Below are 17,096 nucleotides of genomic sequence, written 5' to 3' on the forward strand. Positions count from 1 at the left end.
CTAAGAAATTCTGACCTATAATTCCACAAGGCCAGACAGCACTATGAGTGCGTGAATGTGTGTGTTTTTGAAATCAGCTTCTCAAAGTGAGCAATACACAAAACCCAGGTACATCCTTTCATCCCCCCAATGACAGAATTGGCAAAAGCCAATGAGTCACTATGGGTAGAGGAAAAACTGTTGGGAGGGCCTCCAAGGGATGGTAGCATGAGATGAAAAAGGTTAATTCCCCCCCCCCCCAGTGAAGAAACTGCAATCTGACTCACATCTACTATTCAACAACTGATTTCAACTTTTACAGAAGTCTCATAAGGTCAGAACCAAGATCTCCTGCTGTGTCACCTAGTTTGTCCTTAACCCACAGCCTTGGCTTAAGGACACTGAGCCACCTTAACTGCCCTGCTCTCCTGCTGCCCGAGCAGAGTCCAAACAACAGTCCAGAGGAGTCACTTTGGAACCCAAGCAACAGTGACAGGAGCTGCTTCAGCAAGATCCAAGGCACTTGCCCACACAGTACCCTCCTGGGGCTGCACTGAAGAAGGTGTACACCTCCTCCTGGCCAAACAAAGACCAGGGTCCCAGGCAAGCGGCAGATGAATTACGAATTTCAAGCATTAGTGATATGTGCCGTAGAATCAAAGGCACTTTATCTGCAGTATACCTTGAATCCCATAACAGTGGCATTACATGGAGACAAAAATGGGCCAAACAACTCATCAGGTAATGCATACAGGCTTTTCAAATACAAAAGCTCACATACAGTCTGCTTAGCCATTCATTACCCCTTTCCTCTTGCAATGGGATGGGACTTGAATTTCTCTGGCAAGCACTGAAATTGTTAGGGACATGGCAGATTATTCCAAAGAGATCTGATTCCCTTTGTCACTGGAGGAAGAGTGACAGCCAGCTGGGGAAGGAAAAAAGATAAAATGCCTCAGAAACTAGTTGCTATAGGGGCAAAGGTTCTGCCCACTGTCATGAGTACCATGGGGCTGCTAAAACAAAAGGATTAACGTGCTGGACCTACTCTTGTCTTGATGAACTATGTCACATGACTGGGGCTGCTAACACAAAAGGGATAACATGCCGGACCTACTCTTGACTTTTACTCAATCCCAAAAATAGTGAGGAGAAGGAAGACATATAGACCCTTATAAAGCTAGAATAAAGACAAGGTTTTGCAAGGATAATGTTTTGTTGATAGGTTAAACATTTATGGTTTAAAAATGGTATTTTGATATATTTTTCATTATAGTATATTATGAATCCATGTCAGGATAAACAAATTAGGAATGTTCACAAAGATTTTATCCCCCACCAAAGCTGTTTACTTTAAAACTCATGCTTTTTGGATAGGACTAAAAAGTGCCCAAGCATTGGGAAATCTGGCACTACTGATATTTACCACATAATTTATAACTAGGAAAGTTCAACAGTTGGTAACAGCGAAAAGATAACAGAGAAAAGTTACTTTTAGCAAATTAAAGACTAATGCATTTATTGAGACATAAATAACTGAGGTAGAGGATATGACCTGAATTACAATAACGACACCAGACCACCACCCACTTTTTAAAAAACCCTCTGTCAGGTGAATTTTTTTCTGGATACAAATCAGTGCCAGAGAAAGAAAGTTTCTATATGTGCAACTTTCTCCCCTCCTCCCTCCTGCCATAACCAAAAATGTCCACTTAAATTTGAGGATAGGAAGTATCCCGGGGAGCAGCATAAGGGAGGACTCTGGTCTTCACCGTAAACAGAGGAATCCGTCCCCCCGTCCCCCCAAAAAACCTGTGGGAATTCTCCATTCAACTCAAATTGAGTCTTGAGAAGCTACAAAGTTACTCTTACAATGGCTTTAGTCAGGGATACACAGAACTCACCTTCTGTAAACACTGTGCTCACTGTGCCCTCTTTCCCTGCTGCCCCCTCTCCATTTTTAATGAATATTTGTGGGCCTACTAGAGCAGAGTAAGATAACGGTGGGATTTTAGTACACCATATGTTTATTGATGGTTGTCTGGTCTGAAATTATATATTAGGATACTGTATGATATATTGCTTTTAATTACTGTTGTTAGCCATCCTGAGCCCCAAGATATGTCTAAGATATAAATAAATCCCCCCCCCCCACACACACACACACAAGTATATAAATAAAAACATTGCTGAGAGACTGAATGCAGCTTGCAGGACCACTGCTAGCATACATATAACCTATGTATACAGGTATGTGATGAAAGAAATCCCTGTGATGAAAGAAATCATATGACAACCTTTACTGATTCATTCATTCAATTTATGCCCCACCCTTCCTGACAGGTCAGGCTCAGGGAGGCTTACAACATTAAAATTATATATAAAAATTAAAATCCTCACTAAATAGTCATAAAATTTAATGGCGCCCTAAAAATCACAAAAATAGGGAGCCAGTCAGAGAAGAAACAACAGAATTGTTGTCAGGGTAAAATGAACCAGCGGCAAACAATGTAAGCCATTTTGGTTCCCTGTTAGGGAGAATGGTGAACTATAAATGAAATTCCTGTATGGTAGGCATCCAGTAGTTTGTACTATTTTGTATAAGAAATTACTAGGCATATAAAATAGATTACTTTTTGTAGTTATATTTTTCCAAAACTAGGTTTTAGTGCAGTTTAAAGGCAAAAATAGCTTTCACTTTCAAGCTTTGTAGCTTGTTTTATATTTTTCACTAAATGCATTTATCAACAAGTAAGTAGTTATGCATTTAAAACATTATATTCTGCTATTCTACCAGTAATGACCCTTCACTGCTAACGAAGTTCCAAAAACAGCTAAAAATAGAAATAATCAAAATGATGTTTTTAAAGATGAGAAAACTGATCTGTAAACAGTTCATGCTGTGTCTATTTCTCTTGCAGTTCTGTTGGAGGAGTACAAGAACAGTTTATTCTACCCAAAGCAATTATAGGTTGCCATACTCTAACACACTTGATAGTCTGAACATTACTGAATATACTATAATCAACCATACAACGACACAAAGCTTGAGCTAGGAATTCGCAAGTTAGCCTCCAGTTATACCAAAATTGAAATTCCACGTCTCAGAGCTTAAGTTCTTCTATCTTAATGCAGCAGAAAGCACTTTCCACTTCAACATTTTCCTGGAGGTAAGAAAAAACTACACATCTTTTGTACTGGGCAGAATCTTTAAGCCTTGTATTACAATCTTATTGACCAGGACGTTACCATTCTTCTATATGCAAGAGGTAATGTGGTCCAGAAGACTGGCACAAGGAGGCATGAACTGATAGCATGACCTTGGACAAGTCGCTTGCTATCAATCTCAGTTTCCTACTGTACAACAGAAATATGAATCATCCATATCATACAGTATTCTAAGGGTACACAAATAACGCAAAGCACAGAAACATGAAACATGCTATGTGAAACTAAATTTTTTACATAAAAATACATAGTATAAATAAGCATTATAGCAGAAGAGACAGACACAGCCAGCCTTTTGCTCTAATTGTAGAAATACTTTCCACACTTTTTATGGGGTTAAAAAAAAGCAAACATGATTACTCTTTCTTACCTGTTCAGTGTATAAGACCCATTCCTTTTGAGTCTCATGCTTGGAGATAAAAAATTTAAGAAAAAATCCAGAATGAAATAAAATTGCCCCACTCTAATGAAAGTAGAAGCACCTGTTTGTTAGAAAGGCGTTAAGTCAATCAGGCAAAATCTTTCCTGTTTCACAGAGTCCTCAGTGGGAACAATCTGAAATCACCAGTTAGCAGGAAGTACAAAAGGAAACCACCACAGGCAAAACAAGAGCCTGAGGATGTAAAATACTCCACCTCTTTTTAAGTAAAACCTATAAACCTTTTCCAAAAAGCAGCAGAGATCAGCAGTTGAAGTAGGGGGCAAGGAAGAGATAAAAATGTTAACGTCCTATCCCAAAGTTTCAAAGGATAACAGTGCAGAAGAATCAAGTTTGTGTGTTTCACCCTCCTCTTCTAATTTATTTGCAAGCTGTTTCAGAGCTCCCACTTCCTCTGTAGCCTGCTGTGACTTATTACTCAAGTATTCATCACTGCCTCAGCAAAGTAACGCAAAACAAAGCTGAGTAGCTTGCATCTAGATTCTTAAACGTCAAAGCTGAAGATGGTCAAGCAAGAAATGGGTTGGGATGAGAGTGAATAATAACAAAGCATCAAGGATGTCTTGTTTGTAATTAAGCTGTCTCAGGCTGCCTCCAAGTCCGAGGGGGAGCCAGGGAGCAAGGGAGGGGAGGGGAGGGGAGGGGGAAGAAGAGGGAAGAAGGGGGAAGGGAGCAAGCTTCCAAAAGGGCAATAAATCACTGGCTCCCAATATCTATCTGCTTCTCTTCCTAGACTGCCCACACTGCTCATCCACTTCATTTGGGGAAACTAAAAGTAGGCACTATAAAGTAGGCATTTTCACAAAGGGATGCATGAACGTGCTAATGTGTGATGATCAACCATGTGGATTGGTTAGTCTCCAGTGAATATACAATGTATGCAAGCAAAAGACGTAGATTTAAGAGACAATCACACACTCAACATATAGATTTCACAGAAATCATGTCATAAAAACTTCTTTGGTCTGGGAATTCTTTCTCATGAAAAGCAGCCTTAAGAATCCAAATGAGACAACCACTTCCATTGGACAAGCTTCTCCTTAAAACATAGTAAGTAAACTTTCACATACTTGCACACACACACACAGCTCCAGTTAGGGTCAAAACAAAAAATGAGGAGGAAAATTTTACACGCTCAGACTGTTAAACATCTTGGATAAATCAAATGCCAGATCTGGACTTGTTTTAGTATTTGCTTTGAAAACCTAACCCTGAAGAATGCATGACTTCAAAATATACTAAAAACTTTAGTACACATACTTGAACTGGACAAATTTCCTTCTTTCAAGAGAGTGTTGGGGGAAGGGGTGACACTCCCTACCACGTGCTCTTACAAAGTAAACCTTCACAGAAAGCCAACTACTACAACTTGGTAAGGCAGGGAGGTAGGCAGGGAGGTACAGAGTGCAACAGTAGCCAGATATGATGTTCTGAACAGGACAAAGGGGATTATGATGATCTAGGAAGCCTCCAAATTTCTTTGAAAACCACCCCTGAAATCTCTATGGGCTGGCATGTGCCCCCACCTTATTTATTTATTGGATTTATATCCCACCTAATCCCCGAAGGGTTTTCGGGTTACAACAAGCTTAGAACATTAAAATATAGCTCTCAGCTCAGACTGGCAGAACACATCATTAACAACCAGCGACCCATGCTGGAAAATGATGCTCTTCTCACGGTCAAGGGGAGACAAACCTTTTCTTGCCCAAAGACAGGCTCCAACCAGGGCCTGCAACAAACCAAGATCTGTCCTCATATCCACTCATTCACTTATTCATTTGCCAATGGTATACATGCCCTCCAATGTCAGCAGTGCCCTTCCACTCGAACATTGCACATATAGCTCAGTCCCTCCTTCTGCGTGATCTCCGAGGCTTCAGCTGTCCTCTCTGACTGACAGCTCCCTGTTTTTCTCCAGTCTTCACTGAGTTCTTCAATTTTTTTGTTTCACATCTCCCACCTGCTCCCTTCTGGCACCCTATTCAATAGCCTAGGGTAGGGGTTCTCAAACTTTATAAATAGGGGGCCAGTTCACTGTCCCTCAGACCGTTAGAGGGCCGGACTGTAGTTTAAAAAAAACTATGATCAAATTCCTATGCACACTGCACATATCTTATTTTGAAGTAAAAAAACAAAACGGGAACAAATACAATATTTAAAATAAAGAACAAGTAAAAATGTTTCTATGCATGGGGCAAGATCCCTGAGCTGCCTCAGGTAAGGGATCCCTGCCAAACAACTTTCCATCAACAAACACTACAATCTTTCCTGTGAATAAGATTATTTCTTTAAAAATGAATTTTATGAATTAATACACATAATAGTATACAAGGACAACTCCCACCTGCCAGTCCTGCTTACTCTCTCTCTAAATACATTTGGGGGGTCCCAGAAAAGGTATCATGAGTATTATGGTATCTGTGGGGATCCCCTGCCGTAGGCAACGTCCTTCTGATTTGCAGGGTCTTACTTTGAAAGCACAAACCATTCCAGTCCCAGAACACTGATACTAACGCCACAGTCTCTTGTTTCCCTTTGGGGGCTGGCATTACAGACCACCAGCAGTTGAGCTGACTGGTCCCAGAGGCCACCATTCCACACTGGGGGCTGTCATGCCAGGCAAAAAACAGGCTTCTCCAAATTTGTTCTGCATTTTCTTTTGTGTGCTGTAATGTCTTCAATGAAGCCCATGCAAGTCTACTGGCATTCCTGGGTTCCATTGCATCCAATGGGCCTCAGGCATCTCTCCCTTTGTTCCCAATGGGAATCTCTGTTGTCTGCTTTTAACACATTCTTTCTCAAGGCGTACAGCTCACACTCCACCCTTTAAGCGATGTGTGAGCTTTCAAGGGGCTTCTCTTCCTCGAAAGCAAGCATCGCATGCTAGAAAGACTTTGAGACCTCGGTGCATGCAGCCTAGCGAAGGATCCTCTCAACTGCAAGCCCCACGGGAGGCGAGAGGTCTCTGTTCCTGGGGGGCTGCAATGCCCGGCACACAGGAGGCAGCCCCCTGGCACGGCAACTCCTGCAACCAGGTGTCTTGAAGGCGGCAGGTGGGTACACCCACCAGGCGACCCTCCCCAACTGCAGCTGCAGCCGTGACTACTGACCCTGCTCACCGTCGTCATGTGCCGCTCCCAGCCTCAGTCGCTCCGCCCAGCTTCAGTGTCCTCGTTCGCTGCCTGCCAGTCCCTGAAGCGGTGAGGAAAGGCCCCTGCCCCCAGCCTCTCCCCATCTCGCTCGCTTGCTCAGCTTGGACTGCTCACTTGCAACCCCTGTCCAAGGCATGTGAGCAGTCCAAGCTGAGCAAGCGAGACGAGGAGAGGCCGGTGGAGGGGTCTTTCCTCCCCACTTCGGGTACTGGCAGGCGGCAAACAAGGAGACTGAAGCCAGACAGGATGACCGAGGCTGGGGAGTGGCGCACGATGACGGTGAGCAGGGCCAGTAGTGACGGCTGCAGCTGCAGTTGGGGAGGGTCGCCTGGTGGGTGTACCCGCCTGCCGCCTTCAAGGCGCCTGGTTGCAGGAGCTGCCATGCCAGGAGGCTGCCTTCTGCATGCCGGGCATTGCAGCCCCCCAGGAACAGAGAACTCTCGCCTCCCATGGGGCTTGCGGTTGAGAGGATCCTTGCAAAGATTTGCATGCACCGAGGTCTCCAAGGCTTGCTTGAGAGGAAGCCCCTGAAAGGAAGGTGGGTGCGCATGGCAAAAGCACCTGGAGGGCCGGATAAATGTTTTCAGGGGCCGCATTTGGCCCCCGGGCCGTAGTTTGAGGACCCCTGGCCTAGGGCTACCTAGTGGGCAGGTCACCCCTGGCAGTGTAAATAACAAGGCAATTGTTCTGTTTGGTTTTAGACTGCTCTCTCACATCTCAGTGGCAAAATAACATCAGATTCAGAGGAAGCGGGAGCTCTGCACAGTTGATATAATGCCAATGGAGGTGTTCACATGACAGAAACAGCCTTATACACTACATGTTATTTGTGAATTAGGAGCCAGTGGTCTGCTGATTGAAAACCAAGACCCAAAGAAAATACAGCTAATGTTAAAAAGTTTCCCCTCTATCATGCTAAATGTCATCTTTTCCTAGGAACATAGAATGTACAACACTTTATCTAAGAAAGCAGTTTCAGAATTTGCCTTTGCAATATGTCTAAACATTAAACCCAATACATTCCAGGTTTGCTTGCAAGTTTAGTTTTCAAGTGCAGATGGAGCAAAGATACTATGTCTCTTAGAACTAAAAACATAGAGCTAAAAATATAAACAGCACTACAAGAAAACTCCCACTCCCAACAACCACAAGAGTTTAAATATATACGTATGTATGCATGTATATAATGTCACTTAGCACCTACCAGTTAATAAAAACACTACAGACTTCTGTTAACAGATCTGTGAACTGCAGCCACCAGCAAAAGCCACAATCTGGAGTATGGATAAACAGAGTTTATGATTGCTGGATTATGTCCAAAGCTCTCAAATATCACATTCATGAAGCCATTATACTTTTTTTAAATAAAGTTTATAAAATTTCTCTAAAAAGGAGGAGTAGAAGCAAAGCTTGAAAGTTTTCTGGAAATATTTCCCCTCCCATCACAGAAAAGTAACAATCAGGTAATTATGCACAGGCATAACATTCACCCAGATACAGGAAACAGCTGTGCAGCCGGCCAATTTACTCCACCCAACTTCTCCTAGTTGGTATAAAAGGATTTGCTGCAAAATATAGCCTGTGACAGAACCTAGATGGGGAAGGAAGAAAGTATGGAAGTACTGTGGAAAGACAGTAAAAGACTGCTAAAGGAGATAAATCAGCATTTGATTAACTTCAGCTAATGCTCACATTGTCCTAAAAAAGAGCTAAAAATACTAAGGGTGGTTCCAGGCCATCCCTGCTACGGGCTACACATACACAAACTATAACTGAATTTTCTTGCTGTTTTTAGGCAGTACACCAATAATTTGAAGGTAAAGGTAATGGACTCACTCTTTTAAGGTTGTCTGGAATAATCTGATGAAGTAACAATACTATGGATATTGCTGGGTTTTTTAAATACCAAGATATACATTAAGAACATAAAAACTGTCCTACTGGATCAGATCTGTGTCTATCTGGTCAAGGATTCTGCTTTACATAGGGGCCAACCAGTTGTCTTCAGAGTCAACCAGCAGGGCACTGGAGGTCAAAGTCTTCCCCTGATGGTGCCTCCCAGCACTGGGTTTCAAACTTACAGCCTCTGAGAGTGGAAGTTTTCTTTATTAACCACAGCTAATAGTCACTGATGGACCTACCCTCCCTGAATCTGTCTAACCTTCTTTTCAAGCCATGTATGTTGTGGCCCTTTCCACCTCTAGTGGCAGTGAATTCTACAATTTATTTCCGTATTTTATTTCCTTTTGTCTGTCATGCATCTATCGCCCCCTCTGTCCACATTCTCCATCCCATGTATTATCTTATAAAACTCTATTCCCCATCCCCCCATCTGCTGCCTTCATTTCTCAAGGCTGGAAAGTCCAGGACTCTTGATCCTTTCCCCACAGAAAAGTGCTTCCATTCTTTCACTGTCATGCTTGCCCTCTTCTGTATTTTTGCCAGCTCTGAAATATCATTTTTGAGATACAGTGACCAGAACTGCATATGATATTCCAAACGAGGTCACACCATGGGCCCATCCTTGGCAGGGTGAATTTGATTTAAATCAGAAGTCTATAAGACTAGATTAAGATCACGTTTTTCTATCAGTAAACTGAGTATCCAGCTTGCTAGATGACTGGGGAAGGCAATGGTAAACCACCCATGAACAGTCTGCCTAGTAAATAATGTGACAGCACCCCATGGGTCAGTAATGACCCAGTGCTTGCAAGAGAACATTCTTGCTAGTACCTTTATCTTTACTTTCTACACAAAGGCTGATTCCGCATGAGCCAAAAACAGCAGTGTGAAAATAGTGTAAAAGGGTTTAAAATGGCGTAAAAGGGTTTATACTGTTTTCACACCGTTTTCACACCACTGTTTTTGGCCCATGCGGAATCAGCCAAAGACTCCTTCTTACTAGTATAAACTTAATATTTACAATCAGAAAAACATTTCATTTTTGGAATACTATCCTTTTAGATTAGTTTTACAGTTATATTAAGAAGTTAAATAGAAGTCAATTGACTATAACATTAGTAGGTGAGATGACACAATCAAGACTTAGGAGGTTTTATATAAGTGAGGCAGTTACAGGGATACTGGAAGGGGGGAAAATTTGCATTGTGGTAGCTCCATCAAGAAGCCAAACATTCTTAAGCAATTGTCCACTAGCATGGAGACCTTCCATGAGTCAACCTATGTTGCAAGTCTACATATATTCCCCTGTGAAGAGATGACAACGCATGGAAATGTTTTCTGATGCTACTGTAAATGTAAAGCAATTCATAGAAAGAATAAGTTTAAATCTGAAGATGTTAGGAAACAGATACAGAACAGGAAAGAAAGACGACTTTTCATAGCAAGATTATAGCTGCTCTCATTCTTGCTTCAACCACATATGTGATGCTATGCAGTTCCCTTTATCCTTTCTATGGCTTTTAGTTTCCTGTTTCCACTGAATAGAGTGTATTTTATTTCCAGCTCTTAGAAATCCATTCTATATGTTCAAAGAACCATCTATCCATCCTCCATCTAAATGGCAGGCTTCAGAGAAGAAACCGAGGCCCTGAATGGAGTGCTACCTTATATTTGCTTTTTTTTCCATGGCTACTCAAATAGCAACCAGAGAAAGGCCAAACACTGAACAGAGACCACTTCCTTACATTTCCAATGCGTTTCTCATTTCTCCAAAACATTTCATTTGCCTACCTTAAACTTTTTACTTCATTCCTTTTCCCAGGGCCCCTATTTTTATAGGCCACCTGAAGAAACCTGGGCAAATACAGTAGATATGCTTATACTCTGCCATGGGCAAAAAAAAAGATTTAATGTTTTTCACTAAAAGGGAAGGGGGTTACTGCCACTGAGCAAACAAGTGCATTTTCTCAGACAGAATAGGGTCGGTCTCAACTTCTGCCAGCAGAAGCGTGAGTATCTGCCACATTCAGTTCTATCCCATCAGTCCTTTCTCATTCCTGCACAGCAGATTGCCAGGTTTGCAGGCCTCAGGAATATATTTTCTGGGAGTCAGAAGGGAGCTTGGCAAAGATCCATGTTCCTTCCACTGACAATAGCAAGCACAATGCCCAATGTGCCTTAATCATGATCCAAACCATTGTAAAATTAATTCATACAACTTTTATTCAGCAGTTTTAAATAAGTTGAAGGATGACTGAAAAATGAGAGTTTGTGTATTAGCATCATGAGTATGTCTTAGGAAAAAAGGTATTTTATACTATTGCAAACTCTCACCAGACATGCATCAACAGGAGTCCTTTCTCTTCTTCACTCATCCAGTAGTCTCAGGTTACATCTGCTAACTCTGCTGTGCCCCCAACATCTTTGAATTCAAAGAGCTTGATGCTGGAGTGTATGGAATGTTGTGACCTTCCCCAGTTGCCTCATAGCTAAAGCTTCATCTCTCAGTTTGAAATCTCTTTCCTGCTGCTCAAAGCAGTGCATTTTTGTTTGAACTGGGGAAAAACAATTAGTTTATATCTCTACCAATGGACGATGTGATAATGCTACAGTCAATTACGCTTAATCATATCAGTTATGGCAATTTCCAGCTTTCAGAATATTCAAAAAGTGCTGCCTGCTGGTATGCTAATATATCAACAGGCAAGGAGAAGAAACAGAATACAGTAAAATCAGGTTACTTAAGTGGACAATCTAATTTGGACAAAAGCCAACTATTAATCTACAAAGCAGAGATCAAAGTTAACGATGACTTTAGGACATAAAAACCAAAACTAAAATCCAGTGGAACATTTCAGATGTTACAAACATTTATTCCAGTTTGGAAAATGTTTTTGTTCTAGGTAAGGAGCATGAGAACCTCTAGGCCCCTTGTGAGTATGCTGGTGTAAAGAATTATGCTCCCTTAAGTTCTTGTCTGATTCAAACTTTGGCACGCTCAGGCCTTCAAATAAAATAGTGAAGGGAGCCAACTGGTCTGTGAGAATAAAAATAGCAGAACTCTGATCTTTTAACATTTTGATAACAGAGCTACTAGGTGCCTAATGAGAATTTCCAGGTTTTCACTCCTCCACCCCAAGGACAGCAGTCCAAGCAATTATGCAAATCAGAAATATTGCTGTGTCATCCTGACAAGGAGGATTTTATGGCTGTAGGGTAAATCCTGCCCTATTATCTCCCCATTTGACCTTTAGGGCCACCTGGCTAAGAAGTCAACTATGCAGAATCTTATATCACTTTGCATTAATCTGATTGGTTAACAGGTACCTTGCCCCTTGCGGTTCTCCTCCATAACGATGGCTACTCAGGTTCAGTAAAATTGTACTTCTCATGGTCTTTCTACTGGTCTAAGATTTACCACTTCAGACAAGACTACTTTGTCACCAAAAACTTTCACTACCTAGCTTTTTGTTGTTACACTCTGGAATGAATGGCCTGAAGCAGCAGGTGCAGCCGAAAGAGCTAACATCTTTGTTGTGAGTATTGCTTTGGATCAGTGTTCAGTCAGTCCCTTTCTGGGAAATAGGTCTGTTTACTGTATCATTTGTTGTTGTTGTTGTTGTTGTTATATGTATTCAGCATGATTTTAATAAACATTATTTATTCACTTAAAAGGTTTTTTTGTGTGATTCCAGCTGGCTTCAACTTAAATTCAGCGCCTAACCCAGTGGTCGCATTCTACCAGACAACTGCCTTTTTGGAAATTCACTCTGCAGAGTCCTACCTCGCAGGGCTAACTTTTCTGCTTAGCATTCCCACAGAGGTTGGAACTCTACCCTTTGGCTTCTACGCTTGTGGGATAGTTAAGCGCTGGTGACAGGCTACTTTGCTGGGCTTGTGGATTTAAACCACATGGTCATTTAAGGGAGATTTTGGGACTATCTTCCTTGACGAGGATACCTCTGGATTGAGGTATCTCTACAGTTGGTACATTTATATAAATCAGCATTATACTTCCAATCTGAAGTTCACAAAGGAGCTCAAATGGGTGCTAGAAAACAAGTACTGTATAAGCCGAGGCACCAACAAAACGTGGGAAAACTTATTGACTCGCGTATTAGCCGAGGGTGGGAAATGCAGCAGCTACTAGTAAATTTCAAAAATAAAAAACAGATACCAATAAAATTACATTAATTGAGGCATCAGTAGGTTAAATGTTTTTGAATATTTATTTAAAAGAAAAACAGTAAACTCGGGGGTGGGAAATGGGAGACACCTAAGAATTTAAAACCACCAAATGAAAAGTACAGCAAGGGAGAATAACACAAAACCACAATATTTCCCCTAAGTAAGGAGGCAGTCCTCCCTGGCGTAGGCCTACCTGGGGCCTAACCGGCGCCCCACATGCACACACACAAAAACAGACAACAGTGGAAGAATTGAGGAAATAATAACTTTACACTCCCAAGAACCCTGGCCTTCTGCAGCCCTAACCCCTGCCTCCACACACCACCCCAATAACAAATAGCAACAGGAAACTATACAAACTGTTAGCCAAAGCAAATAGTTTTAAAAAGCAAACAACTGGTTGAAAATCAAACTGTTTGGTGTCTTCTTTTCTCCAGGAAGGCCTCCTCTGCAGGGCTGATGTGTCTCATAAAGGCAGGCTTATGAAATAGAGGCAGATAAAGTTCAAGCTTTTCTTGAACAATGGGTCTCTCTCTCTCTCTCTCTCTCTCTCTCTCTCTCACACACACACACACACACACACACTCTCACACACTCTCTCTCTCTCTCTCTCTCTCACACACACACACACACACACACACACACACACACACACACACACACAGAATTGCCAGGATGAACCAACACCCCAACAATTTCAATTTTGGGCCAGGCAGGCAGGCAACCAAAATCCCAGGGAATAAAAACCTTCCCTGATTGGCCAGGGAGCAGCATTTAGAGCAGTTGCACTCACAGTTTAAATGTTTCCCTTCCTGGCAACAAATTAAAAAACACACACTGAGACCTGAAGCCAAATCAATAGAACAGGAAGAGTTTGCAGATTCCCCCACCCCTTTCTCTCCTGTAAGGAGGAGTCTTCTTCATTAGGGATAGGATTCAGTAATTAAGGTGGCTTGAAGCTTTCTCCCTTCCTCCCACACACCTTTCCTGGTTCAGGGCACACTAGAAAACCCCCAAAACAGAGCCAACCTCACACTAAAGAGCCCCCCCCCCCCGCCCCCAGCAACGCAAGGTATTTATTAGGAGGAGATTCACGATTTTGGGGTGTTTTTTAAGCTTTTCAACCCATGTGTAGCTTTTTAGTTTTCAAGCAGCTTTGAACAGCTTGGGGGGGGGGGGGGGAAGGGTTGTGTGATTCGTGATTTTGTTTTGTGTTTAGTTTTACAAGCCTTGTGCCACTGAGTGCAGAGGCTATTTCATTTAAAAAAAAAACTTTTACGAGCTCCCTGGGGAGATTTAGGGTATGTGTGTGTGTGAATGATTTTTGTTTTGAATGGAAGGAACCTGCCCGCATCGATATGGAGAGTTTATTTCATTTTCTGGTCAGCTTAGTAGTAGTAGTAGTAGTAGTAGTAGTAGTAGTAGTAGTAGTAGTAGTAGTAGTAGGAGGAGGAGGAGGAGGAGGAGGAGGAGGAGGAGAAGGAGAAGGAGGAGGAGGAGGAGCAGTTTGGATTTATATACCCCCTTTCTCTCCTGTAGGAGACTCAAAGGGGTTTACAATCTCCTTGCCCTTCCCCCCTCACAACAAACACCGTGTAAGGTGGGTGGGGCTGAGAGAGCGCCGAAAAGCTGTGACTAGCCCAAGGTCACCCAGCTGGCATGTGTGGGAGTGCACAGACTAATCTGAATTCCCCAGATAAGCCTCCACAACTCAAGTGGCAGAGCTGGGAATCAAACCCGGTTCCTCCAGATCAGAGTGCACCTGCTCTTAGCCACTTCTCTTAGCCACTACGTCACTCCAGCTTAGACTCTGTGTGAGTGAGTGAGTGAGTGAGTGAGTGAGTGAGTGAGTGAGTGAGTGAGTGAGTGAGTGAGTGAGTGATTTTTGTTTTGAAAGGAAGGAAGCCTACCAGTGCCGATGCAAACAAAATTTAAAGAGCTCTCTCTGGTCAGCTTAGTAAGAGTGATTTTTGTTTTGAATGGAAGCCTTCCCGATACCGGGTTTCCCGATAGCAGAGGCGATTTCACTCAAGAAAAAAAAGTTTAAGGGTGAGGAGGAGGGCTTTCTCAGCAGCATCTTTTTTTAAAAAAAATGGAATGAAGCCTCGTGCTGGCGCCGATACCAGGCGGCAGAGGCTTTCATTCAAGGAGGAGGGTTTTCTCGGCAGCCCGCAAGGGTGGGGGGGGGATTCTTTTCCCTTTTTTTAATGGAATGAAGCCTTCTGCTGGCGCCAATTACTGCAGCGGCCGAGGTCAGTTCTTTTTTAAAAAAACATTTAACTTGTTGCTGGCCCAGCCACCTGTGAAGCCCGAATATGTATGGGGAAGGGATGGGCCGGATCGCTGCCGCCGCCGCTCTCCTGCCGGTTGTCACCCTCACTCGAGTATAAGCCGAGGGGGCATTTTTCAGCCCAAACAAAGGGATGAAAAACTTGGCTTATACACAAGTATATACGGTAGCTGGGAAAGGAAATAGAACTGCTCCTTCTTGCTCCTTCTGCCATTGGGCTTCACTGTTGGAAAGGCACAAAGACAATTATTCTCATTTTGCCCTCCCTGATGCTAGTGCCATAGTTTCTCACCTATACAAGCCCTCCAACCTTTGGCATCACCTTTTCAAGACCCAGATGGAAAAAAAATGTGTTTCTACTAACCTCTGACATAGGCACTTCATAAAGTTCTGCTTCATGGGTAGACAATAGATAAATGATATACTTTTTAAATGCACTGATTTTATGGAACTCCTACATTTTTAGCTACATTTTAAATTTGCTTTCAGATGATTTTTTCTTTGACTATAATAAGGCCTCTGTTGTGCATTCTGGCCCAATTATTCTCTGAGTAACCCTTCTGTTAAATTTTTATTTCATAGTCCAGCCAGTCTGAGCAACTGCATTTAGTCATCTTAAATCATTCTTAAAGAATGTTTAGCTTGAAATCTGTCTTCCTGTAGAACCGAGTGGTAATTAATATTACTTTTTGGTCCCTATATTTATGTAACAAGACTTCTCCAAAGACCATCATCCAGATACACACATTAGAGATAAATCAAGTCTCCAAGCTTTCCTAGGCTGGTCTTGCAATTGACCAGGAATACAAATGCTTGATTTAAAATCTAACATGAAAATATAAGAACTGGTCTAGTATAATCAAAACAATGCTACTTAGGTGCCAATGGAAAAAATCATACAGAAAAGTACAAATTTCTTTTCTGATATGAGTTTTTTACTTTTAGTGCAGTTTTTCCAAACTGTAGCCTGTCTGTTCACTGCATATCAAACCTGCATCAGACACTTTGCCAACAATTTGCCTTCAAAACAAGGTTCTCCCAGTCTCCGAGACAGACCCAAGCAACAGCTGAAAGGTGACGAGCATAAAGTAAAGGTAAGTATCTTGGAAACACACTGCTGAAACACTTCCTTGCTTAACTTAGGCCCCTTCTGCACATGCAAAATAATGCGTTTTCAAACCACTTTCACAACTGTTTGCAAGTGGATTTTGCCATTCTGCACAGCTTCAAAGAGCACTGAAAGCAGTTTGAAAGTGCATTATTCTGCATGTGCGGAATGAGCCTTTGTTACCAAGTATATTACTTCAACTTGCATGCAAAGGCTGGGTCAATACGTTTTAGCATATTCCATCACTGCCAGATGATTCCGAGTTCTGCTTTCTCAGTGGTAAGGAATGGAGGATATTTTACCACAAATACTGATCAAGTCAGAGAACAACAAACTATTCTGTATTATTCTGTACCTCATTCAGCATCTGGGCCTTCTGTTATGACAACCTGTTATTGTCTGACTAACCTCACCCATTTTTCACCACCACCACCCCACACACAAAAATCATCTGAGATAGGGATGACAATGTGCCAGTATAACGCTAGAATCAAAGATCTTTCAGGAACTTCAGGATACAAATGGACACCAAAGAAAGTACAGCCCGCTGCCCTGATCCCCAGAGAGCTGCATGAACAGAAAAGTGTTAGCATGCATGCAAACATCAGGAAGATGCATGTACAATTAACATACATTCATCCCTTTCATAACTCTACCTAGGCCTGCACTGACAACAAGAGAATCAGCTTTTAGCATCCTTGGAGACCAAGCTGCAGGATCATGGTGATAGCTCATATGGGCACTAAAATAGTTTCTCACATGTTATTGTAGTACAAGAATAAGTCTGGAAATTTGAAATATATGATC

At 42.2% G+C, this 17,096-nt stretch overlaps 1 protein-coding gene across 2 annotated transcripts in view; it reads right to left on the minus strand.

The window, feature by feature from the left end:
* The window catches only part of MOB2 (MOB kinase activator 2), a 151,835-nt gene that overhangs the window by 71,113 nt on the left and 63,626 nt on the right, over positions 1-17,096 (minus strand). Inside the window, exon 1 of one of the 2 annotated variants that reach the window (XM_048484859.1) lies at positions 3,578-3,903. The exons of the other annotated variant lie outside the window; for it this stretch is intronic. Within the exon in view, the coding sequence (XP_048340816.1) occupies positions 3,578-3,615 (38 nt within the window). The 5' untranslated portion in view covers positions 3,616-3,903. Of the gene's footprint in view, positions 1-3,577; positions 3,904-17,096 lie in introns of those variants that run through there. 2 annotated transcript variants of the gene reach the window in all.

Source organism: Sphaerodactylus townsendi, linkage group LG02, assembly GCF_021028975.2.
Source record: "Sphaerodactylus townsendi isolate TG3544 linkage group LG02, MPM_Stown_v2.3, whole genome shotgun sequence".
NCBI lineage: Eukaryota > Metazoa > Chordata > Lepidosauria > Squamata > Sphaerodactylidae > Sphaerodactylus > Sphaerodactylus townsendi.